A 19,347-nucleotide genomic window follows, 5' to 3' on the forward strand; every position below is an offset into this window, starting at 1 on the left:
ATAATAAAAAATGAATGTAGGTATTAATTCATATATAAAATGTGACATAAATAGATATTTCTGCTTTATATTACCGTTGTATTTATTTTATCTTTAATTAATTTATTTCTGTTTTTATTTCTGTATTCTTTCCCATTTGCATTCAAAACAAACGTGAAACAACAGTTAGAGTTTATTTGCTGATATTGCATATACTGCAATGCCACTATTGCGATGTTGATGCTGAAATGAAATATCGTGCAGCCCTGCTGTATGGAGAAAATAACTTGGAGATTTAGCTACAAAGTTTACTGACGGAAACGGACAGCTTTAGCATCACTTGTTGCTTAGCTATTTAGCCGTTCATCGGCTACGTGATAAAATAATAATAATACTACATTTTATTTGTATAGCGCTTTTCATGGTACTCAAAGACACTTTACAGGTTAAAAAGCAGAATAATAAAAACAACATGATAAAAAGAAAAAAAAAAAATCCACCTGATCATTAGTAAGGAATGTCGCCACTGTATGCGTGCAGATTTCATCGTTAATGAAGCCAAGCAAGAGAGTTCAAGCCTTCTGAACACTGCTTATGTTTGATATACCACTTTCAAGGTACCATAGAAATTTACAATATGACCTTATACAACCTGAAGAAAAGGAGAGGAAGGCTTTACCTTGTTTAATCCTCCTTCTCTCTATAGGGAAAAAAAACCTGCCATGGTGAGCAGAATAAATTAACTCTTCTCTGGTGCTTAGGTGGCTTTCTCAGGCTAGATTTAGCCTGTTGCCAATGCACCAAATGAGGGAAATTCTGCCGCAAGATGTCCGTGCGCACAGTTTCAGCATTAAAGTTCATGAATATTACTATAGAGAACATTTAAATGTGTTTTCCCCCTTAAAACGAGAAAATCTTTGCAATTAGACTGCTGTTCAAAAGACGTACTGTCTGTATATTTCTTTTCTTTCTTGGAATGTGGCTGAATTTAATGAAATGTGCCGATCTTGTGTTTGTCTATTTAATTGACCCATTCAGACAAAAATATGTGCATTCTAAACAGTTGATATTCTGCTACTCTGCCACTAATATCATTTATATCATTCATATCATTAAGTGGCAGGAAATGCACCCGGGCCCAAGCTGTTCACCAGCATTAGACTGCATCCAAATGAAATGAAATTAGATTAGAAGTGTCAGTTCACTCAGGGATGTTTCCTGAGTCAAGACTGAAATATTCCCCTCTTAAAAACAATTTCCTCTCTGCCTCCCTTCTCTGCTCTTAACAGATCTGATGAGTTTTGATGAGTTGTCGTCTACCTCGGAGAAGCTCTCTCACCCCACTGTTAGCAGACCAAAGATGCCTGGCAGGAGGCTGCCTGCCCAGTTTGGTGGAGGACACTCGGTGAGCACACACAAGCACTCTCACGCAGATTATGACTGCAGATTAGCAAATTGTGAAGAGTTTAGTGATTTTCAGCTCATTTTTACATGGTGGGATGTTAAGAAAAAGCAAAATATATAAAATTGTTACTATTTCTTTCCATTTTCCATATTTCTTTTGTATCTCTGAATATTTAAAGATAGTTTCCTTTGAAATCATGTGTGAAGCTGCCAGTTCATGTATGCGCACACTTTGAATTGTGCTCTACATAGTAATTATGAACTATATGTACCGTGTTGAATTCTGTGGAGGCAGACCATTAATTAAGCAAAATAAAATGACAAAAATCAGCCAAAAAATCGCCAAAAATGAAACCAACCGTGATGGACTCAGCCGATGGGCGATTGGACGAATATATCACCAAGCCTAACCCTAATGTTATTTTCAGATTGTAGCTCCAGATTGTAAATGTTTATTAGGCTACCATTAAAAACTCTTTGGCTGCTCAGCTAACAAAACGTTATTGCAGGTCTGAATTGGATCTCTGACTTCTAGTTCATTGTAACTTTAGTTGTGAGCTTGACTTAATTAGACGCAATCAGGAATTTCAAAGGTTCCAGATCCAAAAATATACTGGAGAATCCAAAACCTAATCTGCCATCATTTTACCTCTTATATCATCAAATACAATTCAATAAGGCCAACCTTATGATAATCCCACAGACAGTTGTGTTATATGGTTCCAATTTATGAATCCCTGCAACTAGGTCTGGGTAAACATGACCTGACAACACGTTTCTTTATATTATTTATTAAATGCTACATATAGAAGCATTATTTTATGATTCCCCACCTAACCTGCTGCACAACATTCACCAGCTTTCTCTTCCGTCTGTTGGTTTGTTATGCTCCAGTGCCTTTTTTCATTATCACATTTCTTTTTTCTTTTCTCACTTTCTTCTCAAATTGATGTTGGTCTCCATGGATTCCTTTGGTCTGTGATGGCCCTCAGCTCTCTGACCTGTCACTTCCCGTCACTCACCCACCCTCAGTCACGCTCTGTTCACACACACACACACACACACACACACACACACGCACACATATTTAAGGTTGTGTGAGGAGGCAGCAGCTTTTCCCACGTTTTTCCCTCATCACCTGTGTGTGTGTGTGTGTGTGTGTGTGTGTGTGTGTGTGTGTGTGTGTGTGTGTGTGTGTGTGTGTGTTTGTGTGTTTTCATTGAAACACAAATCTGCAATTGCAACTTTGTGACCATATGATTTGTTGTGAAATGTCCACTCCTCACATTGGGGGTCTAATCGCAGACCTTCCTATCCTCTAATCATCTTTCAGAGCGGTGACTTGAGTCAAGACGTTCCCTGAATGCTGGCAGATTATCAAATCAAATCAGTTCAGGTTATAGGCTGTTAAGTTCAGATGAAAACTGAAAATCAAATTAATAATTGATGTAAATCCTCAATTAATAAAACTCTTCCCTTGCAGCCCAACAAGGAAGTGAACGTGGAGAAATCCTTCAAGGTCGATGAAGAGGACTCAGCCAAACCAAAGCTAACAGAAACCAGAAAGGTAACTTAGAGCATCATTATTCACCCATTGCATGAAACTTACAGAGGGCAGACACTACAAAGAGCTCCATATCCTTTTAACATGTCATTGTCACTATATCACTGTAATGGTTTATTAGAGAGAGGGACGTCACTCTATTGTGATTGATATTAATACAAGGAATGCTTTCAGTTGACCAACCACCAGCCAGACAAAAGAATGAGCTGTGAATATGTGCACCTGACAACATCACTGATCCCACTGTCGCCCTGGGGGCTTCCCTCTTCATGGTTCTAAATGTTTTAACTTGAAGATCAATGTTTTCTAGAAAAAGAGTTTACAGGCATGAGTTTTTTCCAGTGTCTGTATCCTCCCTCTCTCTGCTCTCTCTCTCACAGTCTACACAACAGCCGTCATGAAAAGTCTTGGAAATTAATTCATGATAATGCAACCTGCTAGCTTAGCTGGCACGCACTGACCAACAGCTAACACTAGCAAATAGTAAATAACAGTTGTAATCCCTCAAGTTCAATTTATTATATCACATTAAGCTTTTTAATTACCTTCATTTGAATCTGTGAATGTTTAGAGGTGAGCAAAAGCTTGTCCAGTCAGTCTTTGATACTCTGAACTCCAGCTAGCATTAGCTTAGCTAAAGGAGAGGCTGAGAGCTCTCTCTATGTTATTTGATATCTTCAACTGTGAGATTTGACATACCAGCAGTATAATAATACGTCATTATTACCAGAAGTGGATTACAACATCAATTATAAACAAACAAATAATTAACTTTTAACTGTAATAATTATAAAAATAATTTTGTCTAACACAGCTTTTTTATCCGCGGAAGGTGATGTGGTTTTTCTAAATACAGCTGAATTGTAATGATCTTTGGAATGGGGTTCAAACTACACTTAAACCTGCTAAGATCGGGCAATGGGAATGTGGTCAATAGGTGATTTTTAGCAGATGTACCCGCATTTAAAAAACCTGTGTAGTAATTGGCTCTTGGTTTTTACCCACAAACAACCTCAGTTGAACTGACAAACACAATTTGCACCTTTAGACAGTGTGACAGCCTTCTACGTTGTGATTGGGCGACAGAAGTAAGAAGGGAGAGAGGGAAATGGACAGAGAGAAAGTGAGGAATGGCCACCTGCTGTTCAGTCTTCCTGTTCAGCATTTCATTAATTGCCTTCGATGCTATCTAGTCTCGATTGGTCATGGTGAACCAAGACTAATTAGACCTTGCTATTCAGCTGGGGGTACACAGCATCAGGCCACCATATAGTTAAAGAACAAACACACACACACACACACACACACACAGGGAGTGAGACAAAGCAGTCAAAATAAAGCCTAGCTTGGAGCACTCATAACCCAGTGGTTCAGACTTCCAGAGGTGAAATTATGAGACATGGACTCCTATGTCCTTCTCCTAGCACTTTTATTGTTTCAAAATGAGATTCTAACCCTTGTAACAGGTGAAGGGTGAAGGGCAAGAGCAGAGTTTGTGAGCCCTCTGGGGCAGGAGACATGAATTTCTTGTTGAAACTAAAAAACGGGAGCTGCTGAAGTATTCAGTGAAACACTCAGAAAATGATTTAGTGCTGTATTTAAACAAATACTCCAGGAATAAGATAGCATTGTAACGGGCAATCTACTTAACTGTGAAGCCAGATCAAGGCCAAAAGGTTTGTTAATTTGAAAAAAAAGTTTGATAAAAATTTGGTAACTTTGGTCTCGGCCCGGTCTCAAAAATATTTTCGAAAGGAAAATAAGTGTAGGAAAAGGTTCATTTCAATTTAAATCTAATTTTGATTTAATTCTGATATTCCTTTGAATAAATTATTTATTTTTAATTTTCACTGTTTACATTTTTTTCCTTAAGTATTTAGGTCTTTCGTGGCTTTCATAGGATAGCTTGGAGAGATAACAGTGAATGGGATGAGAGAGAGTGGGGATGTCATGCAGCAAAGGGCCGTGGGTTGGACTTGAACCCTGGTGCTGCAGTGAGGATGAGACCTCTGTACATGGGATGTGCAAATATCATTTTTTAGGTTTCAGATTTTTTTTTCACCTATGGATTCTATTTTTTCACGTTTCAGAGTTTTGGCCCTAATCTGGCGTGGGGTGTGTGGCATCAACTGAGAGGGGTGTGAGTGTGTTGCGGTCCTTAAAATACTTTAAATTGTTGCACTGGTTTAAGTCTATTGGGATTCTGTATGAGCACATTAAGAAGTGCTCACACCAGCTGTGCTGCTGCACAACTGACTGAAACACAGATGCATTACAAATATTGAGGATCATTTTCCATAGTCCCTCTTCTAAAAATAGCATTTCTTACCTGCACGCCTGCCAACAGATTTGTCCTGGTGAGGAGGAAGCTATGTAATCTGTGATACTGCGTTGCATTCACAGTCTTATATGCAAATGGGAAACATCAGTTTTTAAAGCATGTCTGGCATATATTACTGCTCTTATATGTTGATAATTGCCAAGAGTGGTCTAAAACAGCTTCTTAAACCCACATTTACTGAAGGAACACAATTGGGGAAGGCCCCACGCCCTTCTCTGTTGATACCACACCCCCTCAGTTGATGTCACGCCCCTCCCCAAACTCTGAAAGTGGAAAAAAAATCTGAAACCAAAAAATTGGATTTTAAATGAAAAAAAAATAAGATCTGAAAATGAAAACATAAAATCTGTAACTGAAAAAAACAAGACCTCAAATATGTATGAAAAAAGAATATCAGAATTAAATCAAAATTATATTTAAATTTAAATGAACCTTTTCCTACATTTACCACCACTGAGGTGCCCTTGAGCAAGGCCCTTAATCCCCCAACTGCTGCAGAGAAGCTGCTCAGTGACCAACAGATCAGACTGTGGTTGCACTGAGCAGCTTCAAGGTCTGAATGTGTTACTTGGTGAATGTAATCAACGTTCCTGAATAGAAGAAGAGGGTTCATTATTGGGGCTCGGGTTGCAGACCAATCAGCCGGCAAGTGCTTTGAAATGAACATTGACTAATGTCTAATGTCTTCATTTCAATCTAAGGAAAGGCATCAAAAACTTGGTTGGTTTGGAATTTGTGGTAGAAGTACATCGTCAATGTGATGCTTTGGCTTTACTGGAATATGTAAGGAAAAAATGAAGAGCAACTCAAACCCAACCTAATTGAATCCACTTTACATTATCACCAGTCTGAAAACCAGCAGTTCTGTCAGGAGCACAGCTCCTAAAGAGTTGACTAATATAACTAATATACATTCAATATACATAGCTTCATATGCTCTGTTATGTTCACATTCACTGTGGATCCTTGAGGTCTAACACATTTAGTCTTGAACGCATTTCCTTCCTCATAAAATTTGCAGAGCTGATTTTCGGGAAGGAATTTGAATCTTAGATTGTTTATATCCATTGCTACATTTTTAGCACCTTAGCTCCACTATTGCCAAACCAGTTGAATAATGATAGGCCATCAGCAGGAATGTGTATCACATCAACTATGTTTATGTGCATTTAGCCATCATTCAGAGAGATTGCTTCATATCACTACTAGGCGACAAAAACTCAGCAGAGTATCTTTAAGTTCTATACATATAAACAGCAGGAGATTTCCTGCCATTAGAACTGCTGCCTATAGAGATTACACCTCACTTATCTTAGCTCTAGAGAAAAAAACATATGCAGTCATAAAAAAACATGGCGGTCATGCAGGTCACTTGGTGTACATTGTAACGTTTGATAAAATAGAAGCATTTCTATTCCATGATGGAAGTCATGACCGCTTAAAAAGAACTCAGAAATGCATGACGTGATCATACAGCAGATGTTTGGGAGAAAACTAAAAAGAAATGAATACTGTATTTCATATATTGCATGAAGATTTTCTTTGTAAAGGTGAATGTTCATTTGAGAGTTCAGTGATGCAGAAAATGAAGTCAGTCATCATATATCCTATATCCTGACATCTGTCCCCCTAGGAGGAAGAGTCACTGCAAACCAATAATTGTTACGCTCTGTGATCAGCTCTATTATGTGATGAATCATTTCTATGGTAGCCCTGGATAAAGGATCACTGAATCATTTTATGAGTATGAAGATGACATGAATCATTCATGTCCTATGGCCAAATATCATGCTGTTGATCCCTCCAGTAGCGTTCCACACAGTTGTAATCTGTCTGTCCTCTTCATCTTCACAGCCTTCCACAAACACCTTATCCCACTCACCGTCACTCCACAGGCCTGCCACGGCCAGCACCGAGGCCAAGCCGAGCCCTGCTCCAGCCCCAAGCTCAGATGTGGTCACTTCGGTGGGTGGCAGGGCCCGGCTGGAGCCCGAAGAGTCCAGCTCTCAGCTGGAAGAGCTGAGGAGCCAGATGAAGGATCTGCTGATGTCTGTGGAGCTGCTCAAGGCCCAGCAAATGTAACGAAACTTAATGAGGATGAGAAAATGCTAGCTTGAAAAGCAGAGACAACTGAACGTGCCACGCAATGATCCAAGCTTGTAGAAAATTGCTTTTACATCCATCTCTTACAAAGAACACATACTGTGCATCTGTTTTGACAGTGACAGGACAAACCTGAGTGACAGAATAAGATCTGACAGAAGTTACATGCTGCTTTTGAGCCTGAGATTTCCCGTTCACGTTACACAATACTCCAGTCACTCTGAATTACTAATCACTTTAAATTCTGTCAAGCATTTACATGGCCTGCAGCAATTTTCCAACCAACGTTTCCGCATATCCCACATCATAGTACAATTATATACCATAATATTGTGTATATAGGACAGGCTGTCATTTTAAATATTGTGAACTGGCTGTTTAAAAGAATGTCTCAGTAGAAACATACATGTAATGTGGGTCACTGAGCATTTACCATAAATTTAGTCTAGTGATTTAGATGCAGCGACTCATGCTAATATTAGAATTGCACTTTGCTTTTGTTGTTAGAACGTTAGCTAACAGCGTGTTAGCATTTAAGCTTTATTTTGAATCGGAAAAACTTAATATGCTGCAGGGTTATACATGTGCTAATGAGTGTGTGTGTGTGTGTGTGTGTGTGTGTGTGTGTGTGTGTGTGTCCAGGAAAGAGATAGCAGAGCTACGAGGAGATCTGGATGAGGAGAGGCTAAAGCGCGTTGCTCTGCAGGTAACATCGATCCCCATAACAACACATGCTGCGCTGTCTATATCAATCTCTGTCATTAGTTTAGCCAAATATTGATAATATCTGTTCACATATGATGACTGGCAGGCAAACAATAAACGCAGTGCAGAACTGACAGGCACTTATAGTCGTAACTTCTCGCCTCCATACAAACAGAGAATTACAGCAGTGAGAGGGGTGATGAGAATGGTTGAGGAAAACCCACTACATCTTTTTTCTTCAGTTGGAACGGGTACCATCGACATTCACTCCCGCATCAAATGACTCTGAAGAAGTCTCATGTGTTTGGTGCTTAGCAGCTCTAGCTCTGATTGGCTGTGATGGGAGCGTGACATGGGTGGACATGCTAATTTTCGCCCCCTTAACCCCACGATGCTTTTTTGCACATTTTAAGTTTAGGAGTTTAGAATACTTTTCCATCCATCTCCAATCAAGCAGCACCCTTGAGATTGTCTCTGTCCTCTGCCGTGACCCCGCACCAGGAGCCTGACCATTGGATTTCTCTGTTGAAATAGCAGCAGATACGGCCCGGCCCTTCCCAGCATGGCACCGATATAAATCACATCACAGGAGGAGAGATCCCCTGCAGAGAACCCCAGGCTTACACAGTCCACACACACAAAGAGAGAGCGCATAACTGCAGATTTGTTCAAACCCCCTACGGTTAACACCTACTTCCACAGATTTGCAGGAAGAGATGAACAAACCAGGAAAGAAACAGCAGATTGTGAAATAAATTAAGAGATTCCCATCAGGCTTCTTATCCCTCAGGACTTTAAAGCTTTCGTCTTGGTTCTCAATCAGATATTTTCATAGTAGTAGTTGTTGTCGTTGTAGTGCAACCCTGATTCCAACAAATGGCAAAAGAAAGCTGTGGAACGGTCCAAAAACACCTGTTTAGAACATTCGACAAGTAAACAGGTTCATTGTTAACAGGTGATAGTGTAATGATTGGGTATGAAAGGGTCATCCTCGAAAGACAATCACAAATAAGGATGGAGTGAGGTTCAACACTTTGTAAAAAAGTGCATGGGAAAAAAGGTTTAAGAGCAAAGAGTCTTACTTGCAATTGCAAGGAATTTAGGTATTTCACCATCTTCAGTCTGTGATATCAAAAATCCAGAGATCTTTGCATGAAAACCTACATTAAATGCCCCTGACCTTTGATTCCTCAGGCAGCACTACATAAACAACAGGCATGGTTGTATTAAGGATATTACTAGAAAGTATGGTCTAGACCCGCTGTACATGAAAAGTGATTTGGAGATCAATAAGTAAAACTGACTTAAACACAGTTCATCGTTGCATTTACAATGCAAGTTAAGACTACAGTACCATGCAAAGAGAAAGCCATATATCAACAACATCCAGCATTGTTGACAGCTTCTTTGGGCCTGAGCTTATCCAAGATGGTCTGATGCAAAGTGTAAAAGTGATCTGTGGTCTGACGAGTCCACATTTCTATTTGTTTTTGGAAATCATGGACATCGTGTAGGGTTGGGCCGGTAGACGATGTCATCGTTCATCACTGATGGCTGACAATAATCAACTTCCGAGCCCTGCAGCATTGTAACATAGGGATCTGAAGGCCATCCACCAGAGAGCACAAAAAAGTAGTGTGTCCCCTCAGAGTTGGCGGGAGAAGGGGTTGTTAGTTTTTGTGACATGAGGACATGAAAAGAAGTTTGTTGTTGCTCAGTGCAGTTAGTTACGTCACTATGTCCCATTTACTATTTTCTAACCTAAGATGCTCGGTTACATTGGTGACAACGGTGTTTCTTTTCTGTGGGTCGCTGTTAGCGTGTTTCTACGGAAGCCCTGAGGGGCAAGTGAGAATTTTTTTTGGTCCCGGTGATCCGTTTTCTGAGGCTGATTTAAAGTATTTTCTCCTGTGTGACTTGTGATGTGGTGGGAAAAAAAGCTTCCGTATATTTCTCTCAATCATGCTCTTGTTATTTGTGTTTTCTTAGCTTCCTCAGTATAGCTAGCTGGCTAACTTTGTTTCTAGCTCGTGAGGTTGAACACAGCTAACTTACGGACATGTGATGCAGAGACAAAGACCCCTTTAAATCCAGCACAGGGATATATGTTAGTGGTGCCGGGAGACAGTTTTTCTGTTGGGTAAGACAGTTGGTGGTTGGCCGTGAGGGTGAGCAACAACAATGTCTTCATCCAGTAAGACAACGCCAAGACACATTCTGGACGTGGCTTCAGAGTGAAAGAGTGTGGGTACAATATTGGCCTGATTGCAGTCCAGACCTTGTCTTATTGAAAATGTTTGAAGATGATGGAGAACCCAGGGTGCTGAGCAAATGAAGTCGGTTATAGGCAAGAATGACAGAATTTCACTTTTAAAAACATCAACTTTTAGTGTCCTTAGTTCCCAAAGGCTTACTGAGGGTTGTAAAAAGAAAAAAGTGATGTAACACAGTGATAAACACGCCCCTGTCCCAACATTTCTGATACGTCTTGCAGGTATCAAATTCAGAACGTGTACATTTCCCAAAACAATAAAGTTTTATCAGTTTGAACGTTAGATATCTTGACTTTCTACTGTATTCAACTGAATATAGGTTGAAAATAATCTGTTTTCATTTACATTTTACTCAGCGTCCCAACTTTTTTGGAATGAGGGTTGTACTTTGTCAAAGACACTGGCAGCTCAAGCTCGTGGCTTCATTGTGATTCCAGCTCTCCTAATCCCTGCCACAGCATGATGCCTCCAGCGCTGTGCCTCACAGCGGGGGTGAAGTTTGGCTGTTTCGTGTGCTCAAACTTCTCTGGCGGATACAGACCTTTGTGTTATTCTGCCAGAGTGGGTCTACTTTTCCGGTGTCGTAATCTCCATTCTGTGTGTGTCTGTTCATTTTGTCCTCGCAGATGGAGATAGAGAAACTAAAGCGGAGCGTCCACTCGACGTGAAGCCCTCGCTCCAATCAACAGCAAGCCTCAAGGTCAGCTGCTGGCCTGTCGACCAACCAGAGCGCAGGAGGGCGGTGACGGGCAGATAGAATGGACGGAGAGAGGGTGGGGAATCAGATGAACCACCCCGAGCACAATCCTTTCCCAGTGATCTACAAAAAATAAACTCTCCCCTTCTTTGTAAGATTTACATTTTGCACATATATTTTTTTTTCAAGCTAGATGTAATTAAGTTACAGATGTATATGTTTCTCTTTATTTCTTTATTTCTTTTTTTTATTTTGCCAACACAAAAAAACAACAACTGAGGCCTTACTTTAAACTACTGCGCTGGACAACTCTGCCACTCACGCTCTCTCCCCTTCACTCCAGCGTTCCTTGAACCCCTCAGGGAGGAGGTTCGCTCTCAGTACTACTGACTTTGTATAAAGCAGGGGAAGCTTGTTTTCCTCGCCTGATTTTCTTTCTCATATTTTATGTGATGCACAAATAGTTAATTTTAAAAATTAGAACATGTTTGATTTCAGTTAGCCTCTTTTGATCCAAACAGCAAATTATTTTCCTTTCCTACACGGCGTCCGCAGCAGTACTCCACTCCACAGCTGCAGCGCCTCAGAGAGAGCTTTTCTTTGTCTTTTATATGGTTTCTAGCATTCCTATCCAGGGTAACACTACTGTGCCTGTTAAAAACAAAATGATATTAAGTGTTTGTAATGGGAGCTTACATATACCATGATGGTGTCTGGAAATTTTGCAGCATGATATTGTATATCTATATTTTTTAAGTCTACTGACATGCCTAGTCAAATACTATACAGAGGGCCTCTTCTGTGCTGGTCTCTTCTATTTTTGTCAAACTGTTTCACCCTCTGGGAATGTTCGAACAGGTTTAGCTAGAGTTATAGTCTGCAGGTAATACAGGCACAACCCACAAGAAAGGAGAGAAAGACTGCGTTCTGGCATCCTCATTCTGATCATCTCTTCAACCTGCTCTTCTTTCTTCTTTTTAATCTGGCCACCCTCCCTCTAATTCCTGTCACGGTCCATTCTCCTTCTCCCACCTCTCTTTGATTTCAAGTGAATCACATGATCTGCGAGGAGCCTTCCTGCTCTGTAATGTGTAATGCATGAGCCTGCACAGCACTCATCAGTTGTCCTGTCCTTATTGTACATGTCTGTCTTCTAGTCTACATATCTTCCCACATTCCAAGTTCACGTGAAGCTAACTGGAAGCACTCAGTAGGGAGCAGGAATAACAATGAAATGAACTCACGTTCTCTTTATGTTAACTGTGTTAGAGGAGCGCTGAGGTCAAACCCCTGTGTGTAGAATTTTAATGTGTTCATATAATCCTTCATATGATTCTTTTGTACGTAGAAAAATGTGACGATCCCAGTGCAGATTGATACAGCTCTAGAGATGACAAAACTAAGAGTCCAGCAGTTGATTTGTCGATTCTCCTCTTTGGTCCAGACTGAAACATGTTGGTAAATATGGGATGGATTTTCAAGAAATTTTGTACAGATATTCACAGTCTGAGAGGATGAATCCTAATGAAGTAGGTTAAAATTTTAAGGTAACTTAACACCAGGCTGGAAAGCAGTCTGTCTGTTTTCCTGGTTTTAAAGGCTCATTACAGAGATAGTGAACTTACCAGACTGATCTACTTGTTCTAATACATGTCTTTACCCACTTAGTCATTATATCCACATTATTGATGAATTCAAAATATCAAGTTATATATCCTGTATCACAATGTAGCCTGAAAATATCACAACATTGTCGTAAGGCCCTACTTTGTGCTAACAAAACAAAACAAAACATACATTTGTTGTCACATTTTAGCACTTGGCTCAAAGCATGAATTACAGCCTCAGCAACAATTAGACTTGTTTGATACCACAACACGTTAAAATCCTACACAGAGGGGCTTTAAATTGATGCTCAGACAGAAAAGAAATAGGTCACTTACTTACTGTACATTGCTGTTTTTTATTTCTCAAAAGCATTTGCAACTGCCCTCATCTTTCTTTAATATCCGGGTAACTGGACTCGTATCACTGCTAGCAAGGTTCAGGGCTACAGTGCAAGTCTAACTAATGCATTGTAGGATGAGTCACCCTCTGTCGGCTCTAACCTGTAGCCCTGAGCTCTGGATGTACAGTCTGTGGTTCTGTGCAGCTTTTGAGAAATGGAGATGGCTACAGTACCAAGTGTAAGCCCCCTCCCCCCCTCCGGCCCTCACACGGGTTAGAGGAAACTTTCAGCCCTCAATTCAACTCAAATGTTGTATAACTGTCTTTTTTTTGTTTTAAATATCTTTATACATATCTCACAGATGTCTTAAATGAGTGTTACTTTGCTTTTGAATCATTCTCAGGCTTTGTTGCATGCTTCTGCTGGCAAACATTCAAATGTAACAGCGTCCACAATGTTGAAGTCTGGACTCCAGAGTGCTTTGACCAAGATGATACTGTATACCTGACCTTAATGAGCATGACATTATTGCATTATGTCAATGCCTAACATAAATTCCTTTTAGCACAGCAGCTCTTTAACAATGTGGCTGGGCGATGAAATAATCACAATGTGGGAAAAGAGGGACTGTGGGCTTTGGGTGACGGCTCTTAATGTAATGTCTGTAATGCAGCTTAACTTCCACATATTGTACATTCCAGAGTTTGACACCAAGAAAAGAAATCTGTGCACATTTATAACATATTTTCAAGTGATTTTGTTTACAAGAGCTGTATCCTTGCATGAGCTGAGATTCTTCTCAAAAATGAATAAATATCATCTTTATTTACTGTCACGGACTCTCTTCTGTGTTTTCTTGGCCTTTGAACTGAGCATTACTTGAGTGTTCACAGCCACGCAACAACCTTGAGGCTTCTTCATGCTTGAAATCTATAGCATTCTCGTAAGTATTGAGTGAAAAGTATCGACAGCTCAGATGAGAGACGGAGTTTCTGAGAAATTGCAGCTCACAGTGAAATTAGACGGGTGATGTGTTCCGTCTGTTATCGTATCTGACTCCTGTCTGTGGGGTGTAGTAGCGGACCGTTGGGGTGAAGAGGGAGCTGAGCCGGAAGGCAAACTTAAGATTTACCGGTCAATCTGAGTTCCAACCCCTAACCTATATGGTCGTGAGCTCTGGCCAGTGACCAAAAGAATGTGGTTTGAAATGAGTTTCCTCCGTAGGGTGCCTGGGCTCAGCTACAGTACAGATAGGGTGAGGAGCTCAGAGTTGAGCCTTTTCCTTCTTTGCATCGAAGCCAGCTCAGGTCGGGGATAAAAATGGAGATTTATACTGCTGCCTCAAGACATCCTCTCTAATCCAAACTAAGACTCCAAGTCTTGCTGCAATATTCTGCATCTGTGAAACATTTGAATGCGATGGCCACCAGCATGCAGGACTCTGCCCACTTATGTACAGTTGAATTTCTAACTTTTATCTCCCCTAAAGTGACTTTATAGCCTCTAAAAACTTGACTTTTTAAATGCTATTTCTGTACACCTATTCAACAAATCAACAAAGATATACTGTATGTAACATTTCATTATAGGAGCACTCTGTAGTTTAGGTGACAAAATGTTAATGAGAAGAGAAAGATCTTCATTGGCTGATTTCTTTCTGCCTAATCAAACTAAATAATCAAACTCACTTATGGAGAAAGTTTGTAATATTGTAAATACTAAAATTCTCAGTTTGAGTTTCTTCTACAAAACTACATAGTGCTCCTTTAATGGTGCAACATGTAAGAATCTCAAAATGGAACTAAATTAGCAACAGAATGTGAAGAAATAGTTAATATACAGTTTTGTCATGTATTATGTTGCAGTGGTATCTACTTAAGTTAGCTTGCCAGTCAGCTAGCCTTGGCCCGTCCTGGTCCAAAGCCCCTGTGCTACAGCAACACTTTCCCAGTGCTCCAAACCCAGAGTCGGGACGGCCCGCTGCACGGCTAATTTAGCTAACTAGCAAAGAGCAGCTACCTTTGGCAGTAGTTAGCAGTTGCTCCGGTGATTTGCTGCCCCCTATTTGTTTCAAGGATGAATTTGACAGGTGGCCAATTCTTTCATATTGCACCTTAGGGATAAAAATGTGCAGGTTTGAATAATGCTTAGCTGAACAGGATGATTTTATTATGGATGACCCACTGTGAAATAGCTTCAATATTCGGGGTCTATCTTGTATTGCTATATGTTTTTTACTTGTTCCTGCAGATTACTGGTAAAGACGGACATGACATTTTCAGTACAGATAACCTGTTTATCCTGTGATAAACACCAGTCTGCAACAAATCAAAAGGCAACACAAGTTATTTCACAGGAATGTTGAAGAGACATACAGGAAAGAATCCATCATGAAAGAGGGAAGCTGTCTTCCCTCAGTAGACCAGAATGCAATGCAGCCTCAGCTTACACTGTATCTTTCTGAAAATGTGAAACAGAACAGACCAGAACACAGATGCATCCAGCCCATCATGATGTTCTCTGGAGGGATCTGCAACACTGCTGCTGCTGCACGGTGCAGTTAGAAGCTGTTAAAGGTCATTCTCTCTCTGACAAGAGGGCGACCTTCAGTTGAAGAAGAGACCAATTAATTAGAAACCAGGACATCTCCCTGAGGTCAGGTCAGTTGGTATCCATTTTTTCCTTTATAAAAAGCCGACAGAGGGTCTGGAGAAGCTAAAGTCAACCATCCATGTGTGTTGGAACATGTTGGTGAGAGTTTGTTCAGATAGTGAGACACCTTTAGCAGAGATCAAAGGCCTCCTGCAGTGCTGAAATGAAACCACTCTGTAGGGATATTGAGCACTTCTGTGGCGAGCAGCAAAATAGTATTTAAAATTCTTTTGAAGTCAAATGGACATGAAATCTGAATTTCCTCTTGCTCCTCTCTTCCACTCTCTCTCCTGTAATTCAGGTCTTTCTGCATTGACCCTCTCATAAGTATCATCACATCTTGAGATAATCAAATGAGATAATTACGAGTTTTCTGAAATATTATTTTTAAATATGTATTTTTGTTAGAAAATTAAATTAAATGAATAACAGTATGTTCAAAATAAATAGGAAAAGAAATAGACAAAAATGGGCTGCGAAACAATAAAACCAAAGGCTGTTGTGCCCACAGAGACCTGTCTCCACCATAGGCGGAGTTTGACATTTGTGTTGGAGGGGATTAAACATTTTTAACCGACGTGAGTAGCCTATCAGAAGACGATAGTACCAAGCTTGCCATATACCCAACAAAAGAGCATAACATTTGTTTCTGACCACTGAGGGTATTTGTCTTTCACGCAGAGGTGCATACAACTGAAGCACACTTGCAACTGTAAAGTTAAAGTTTGTTATATGAATTATCAGTTTGTGTAGGGCTATATTATATTGTCAGGCTTTAAAATGACCCGCCTGCCTACGCAAACTGCGCCTCCACCACAACATGTCAGATCAAGCTGTTGCACTCGACAGGGGACCGTGTCCTGAGCCGACAGAGCGCAGCACTACAGCTGACGAGGAGAGGTGGACTCTGTGTTTATAACATCGATGCTTGGTGCTCACACAGTCAAAGCTGATGGACAGAGTTTCCCAGATGTTGAACTTTTGATATGAAGATGCCAACCACATTATCATCACCATCCTGTTGCTGCTGCTTACATTCACCCTGATGCAGATTCAAAAGATGAACTATGTGTTTGTATATAAATAACTATATATGTTCTGTAATTTGTGCAGCAAACCTTAATTGCGTTACACAACCCTGTTTTGTGAAATGATGAATAAATAACCTTGTACCTTCTAGTGTTAAAGGTTTTAACTGAAGGAATTTACTTGAGAATATCTCTTTTTGCCTCTATTAATCAGAAAATGTTGTCAACAGCCATACAAAATAAAATGTTGCCATATTTTAGTAATAAAATGATGGATTAAATCAGGCGTGAGTGAGATATGAACAAACTCCTTTGTAAAAATCTTAAAAATTAGATAGGAATTAACCTGAAAAGCTTGGTGTATGTGAATGCTACTAACGTGGAGATTTCTAGTGCAGAGTATTAGAAAATAACACATTCTGAGAAAAAAGCCTTGAAAGATATGGATTTTTTTTGGGTTAAAATTTTGACTAAAAGACATCACCATGAAACTTCCCCAGTTGATTTCATGCATTATTATTTTGTGTTAGCAGTTATCTGATGTTTTATGTGTAAAATAGCTAATGAGGCTATCTAATTAAGTAAGGGATGACGCCCGACGAGGTGTACCTTATCAGGAATTGATGGACGATGTGGAGGCCTGAACCGTCCGACACGCAGGATTTGCATGCATGTCCAGAACAGAAATCTCAACTAAAATGTACACCTAAATGTGTGTTTTCTTTCTTTCCTTTTTGTAAACATCCTCTCATTTTTCACTCTGATGGTTATAAGCTGTTCCATGTAGAACACTTTACAATCAATCAACATGTCTACTGTTCTGTAGGCGACGAGCATATTTGATCTTCAAGGTGCAATATGTTAGAATTTTAGGAGACAGCATTTAACAATTAACTAAAATGATTGAAGCATTTGAACAAATAACTGTTTTGATGTTATGACGTCAATAACAGATGTCCACTGGTGATAGCTTGCTTACCAGCCAGCCTCGGCCGTCACAGTCCAAAGCTCCTGTGCTAATGGTGTTAACAACAACACTCCCCCACACAGCTGACTGAGCTGACTACCTGGTGTCAACTGCAGTTAGCAGTCACTCTGGTGATATGCTGCCCCCTATTGGTTTGGAGTATGAATTCAACAGGTGGCCACTCTTACATATTGCACCTTTAAATAAGACATAACCACCAAGTTGTTAACATGTGTATAATATAAAATGTCTATCTTAGTTGTAGCAGTTTGCTTTGTAACAGCACAGGACAGACGACAGCATGGTGTCGCACATGGTCAGTAGGTCAGCCTCAATGTAGACTCGCTGTTGGACTGTTACATAATCCATTTCCACTCTCTGCTACCAGGTTTGGTGTAAGTGGGTAGGGGGAGGGTGGAGCTGGTGCTTTGAGGAAGGCCAGTGTTGTTTCAAATGGCTTTGGCCGGCTGACACAGGCACCTGAAAGCACTTATCTGTCGGGGAAATCAGGGTTGTGATTTATGCTTGAATGACCTTTTGTCCTTGATGGTTTGATAACATACAGCCTAACCTACAGCACATGTACATCTAAATCAAGCCGAACAGTACATCCTGTCTGTGCTTAAGTCTCAAACAGTAGATCTCTTGAGATGAAGGACTTGCACTTAGGGGAAATACTTTATCTTAAGGGTTTATCACACAGGTACAGAAAATGCACACAGACATGTGGAAGATTGTCCAGGTTGAAATGGTCAGAGTGGTCTCAGACGCTGCCTTAACTGTAGCTGGATAAAACAACACCATAAAGAAACTTTGGTTCATGCCTGTTTCATCTGCTGCAGGATAATGTAAGCTTTCCATAAATCTGCACTCTGCCATCTTATGCAACCTTTTCTGTTCTTGTTTTTTCAAGGGTGCAACCACAGGAACTTACAGTCAAGTCATTTTCCCCTTTTTTTTTGCTGCACTATTATCCTCAAACTAAGAATAATTATGCGCTGATACAGAACAGTACATTGCAAAACTTAAACTAGAAAAGAAAAACAGTTTTCTGGTTGTCTTTAATTTGTTTGACCTAAAGATACCATATGTTGGAATTCTGCATTAAAATGTCTAATAACAACTAGACCCTTTTTACATGTTTTGTTGAGTTGTGTACTTCCATTCCCAAATGTTTCCAACAATGTTTAAACACAGAGAAATCCACAAGTTTACTGAAGGTAATGGCGTGTATCATTTGGTACTTGCTACTTCCTGGATACTTAAAATTAACACCAATAAAGCGTAATAACATTACCTTACCTTGAACATTCGTGCCTGAGTCATATCAGATAGATTTTCATCAGCAGTGGTGATTGTTTAATAATGTATTCACCTCCAGCGAAGTCAGTTTAACCGCAGGATCATTTGTGTTTATTCACATTACTTACAGTGTTTGTCTGCCACAAACAGCCAGGCTACTTAACTGGACATTGGCTGTAAGCTAGCATTACCGAGCAACGGAACACAAAGAGGGTGTGTATGTTGGTGTTTCGATTCAGGTTAACTTTCAGTGAATTTAACACTCATCAGATACTCTGGTTCTCCCTCTTGTTTTCCCCCTCCAGCTCCAGTCAGCAGTCAACGTTACATTAACACCGACGATGTAGTTCACCTCCGCTGATCACTGCTGCAGTCAGGTTGATA

At 40.1% G+C, this 19,347-nt stretch overlaps 1 protein-coding gene across 1 annotated transcript in view; it reads left to right on the forward strand.

The window, feature by feature from the left end:
• The window catches only part of cd2ap (CD2-associated protein), a 70,123-nt gene extending 56,274 nt beyond the window's left edge, over window positions 1-13,849 (forward strand). Inside the window, exons 15-19 of the mRNA XM_073493034.1 lie at window positions 1,269-1,384; window positions 2,867-2,950; window positions 7,143-7,366; window positions 8,034-8,097; window positions 10,996-13,849. Coding sequence (XP_073349135.1) covers window positions 1,269-1,384; window positions 2,867-2,950; window positions 7,143-7,366; window positions 8,034-8,097; window positions 10,996-11,037 — 530 coding nt within the window. The 3' untranslated portion in view covers window positions 11,038-13,849. The remainder of the gene's footprint in view (window positions 1-1,268; window positions 1,385-2,866; window positions 2,951-7,142; window positions 7,367-8,033; window positions 8,098-10,995) is intronic.
• The last annotated feature ends 5,498 nt before the right edge of the window (window positions 13,850-19,347 follow it).

This window comes from Pagrus major, chromosome 22, assembly GCF_040436345.1.
Source record: "Pagrus major chromosome 22, Pma_NU_1.0".
NCBI classification, from domain to species: Eukaryota; Metazoa; Chordata; class Actinopteri; order Spariformes; family Sparidae; genus Pagrus; species Pagrus major.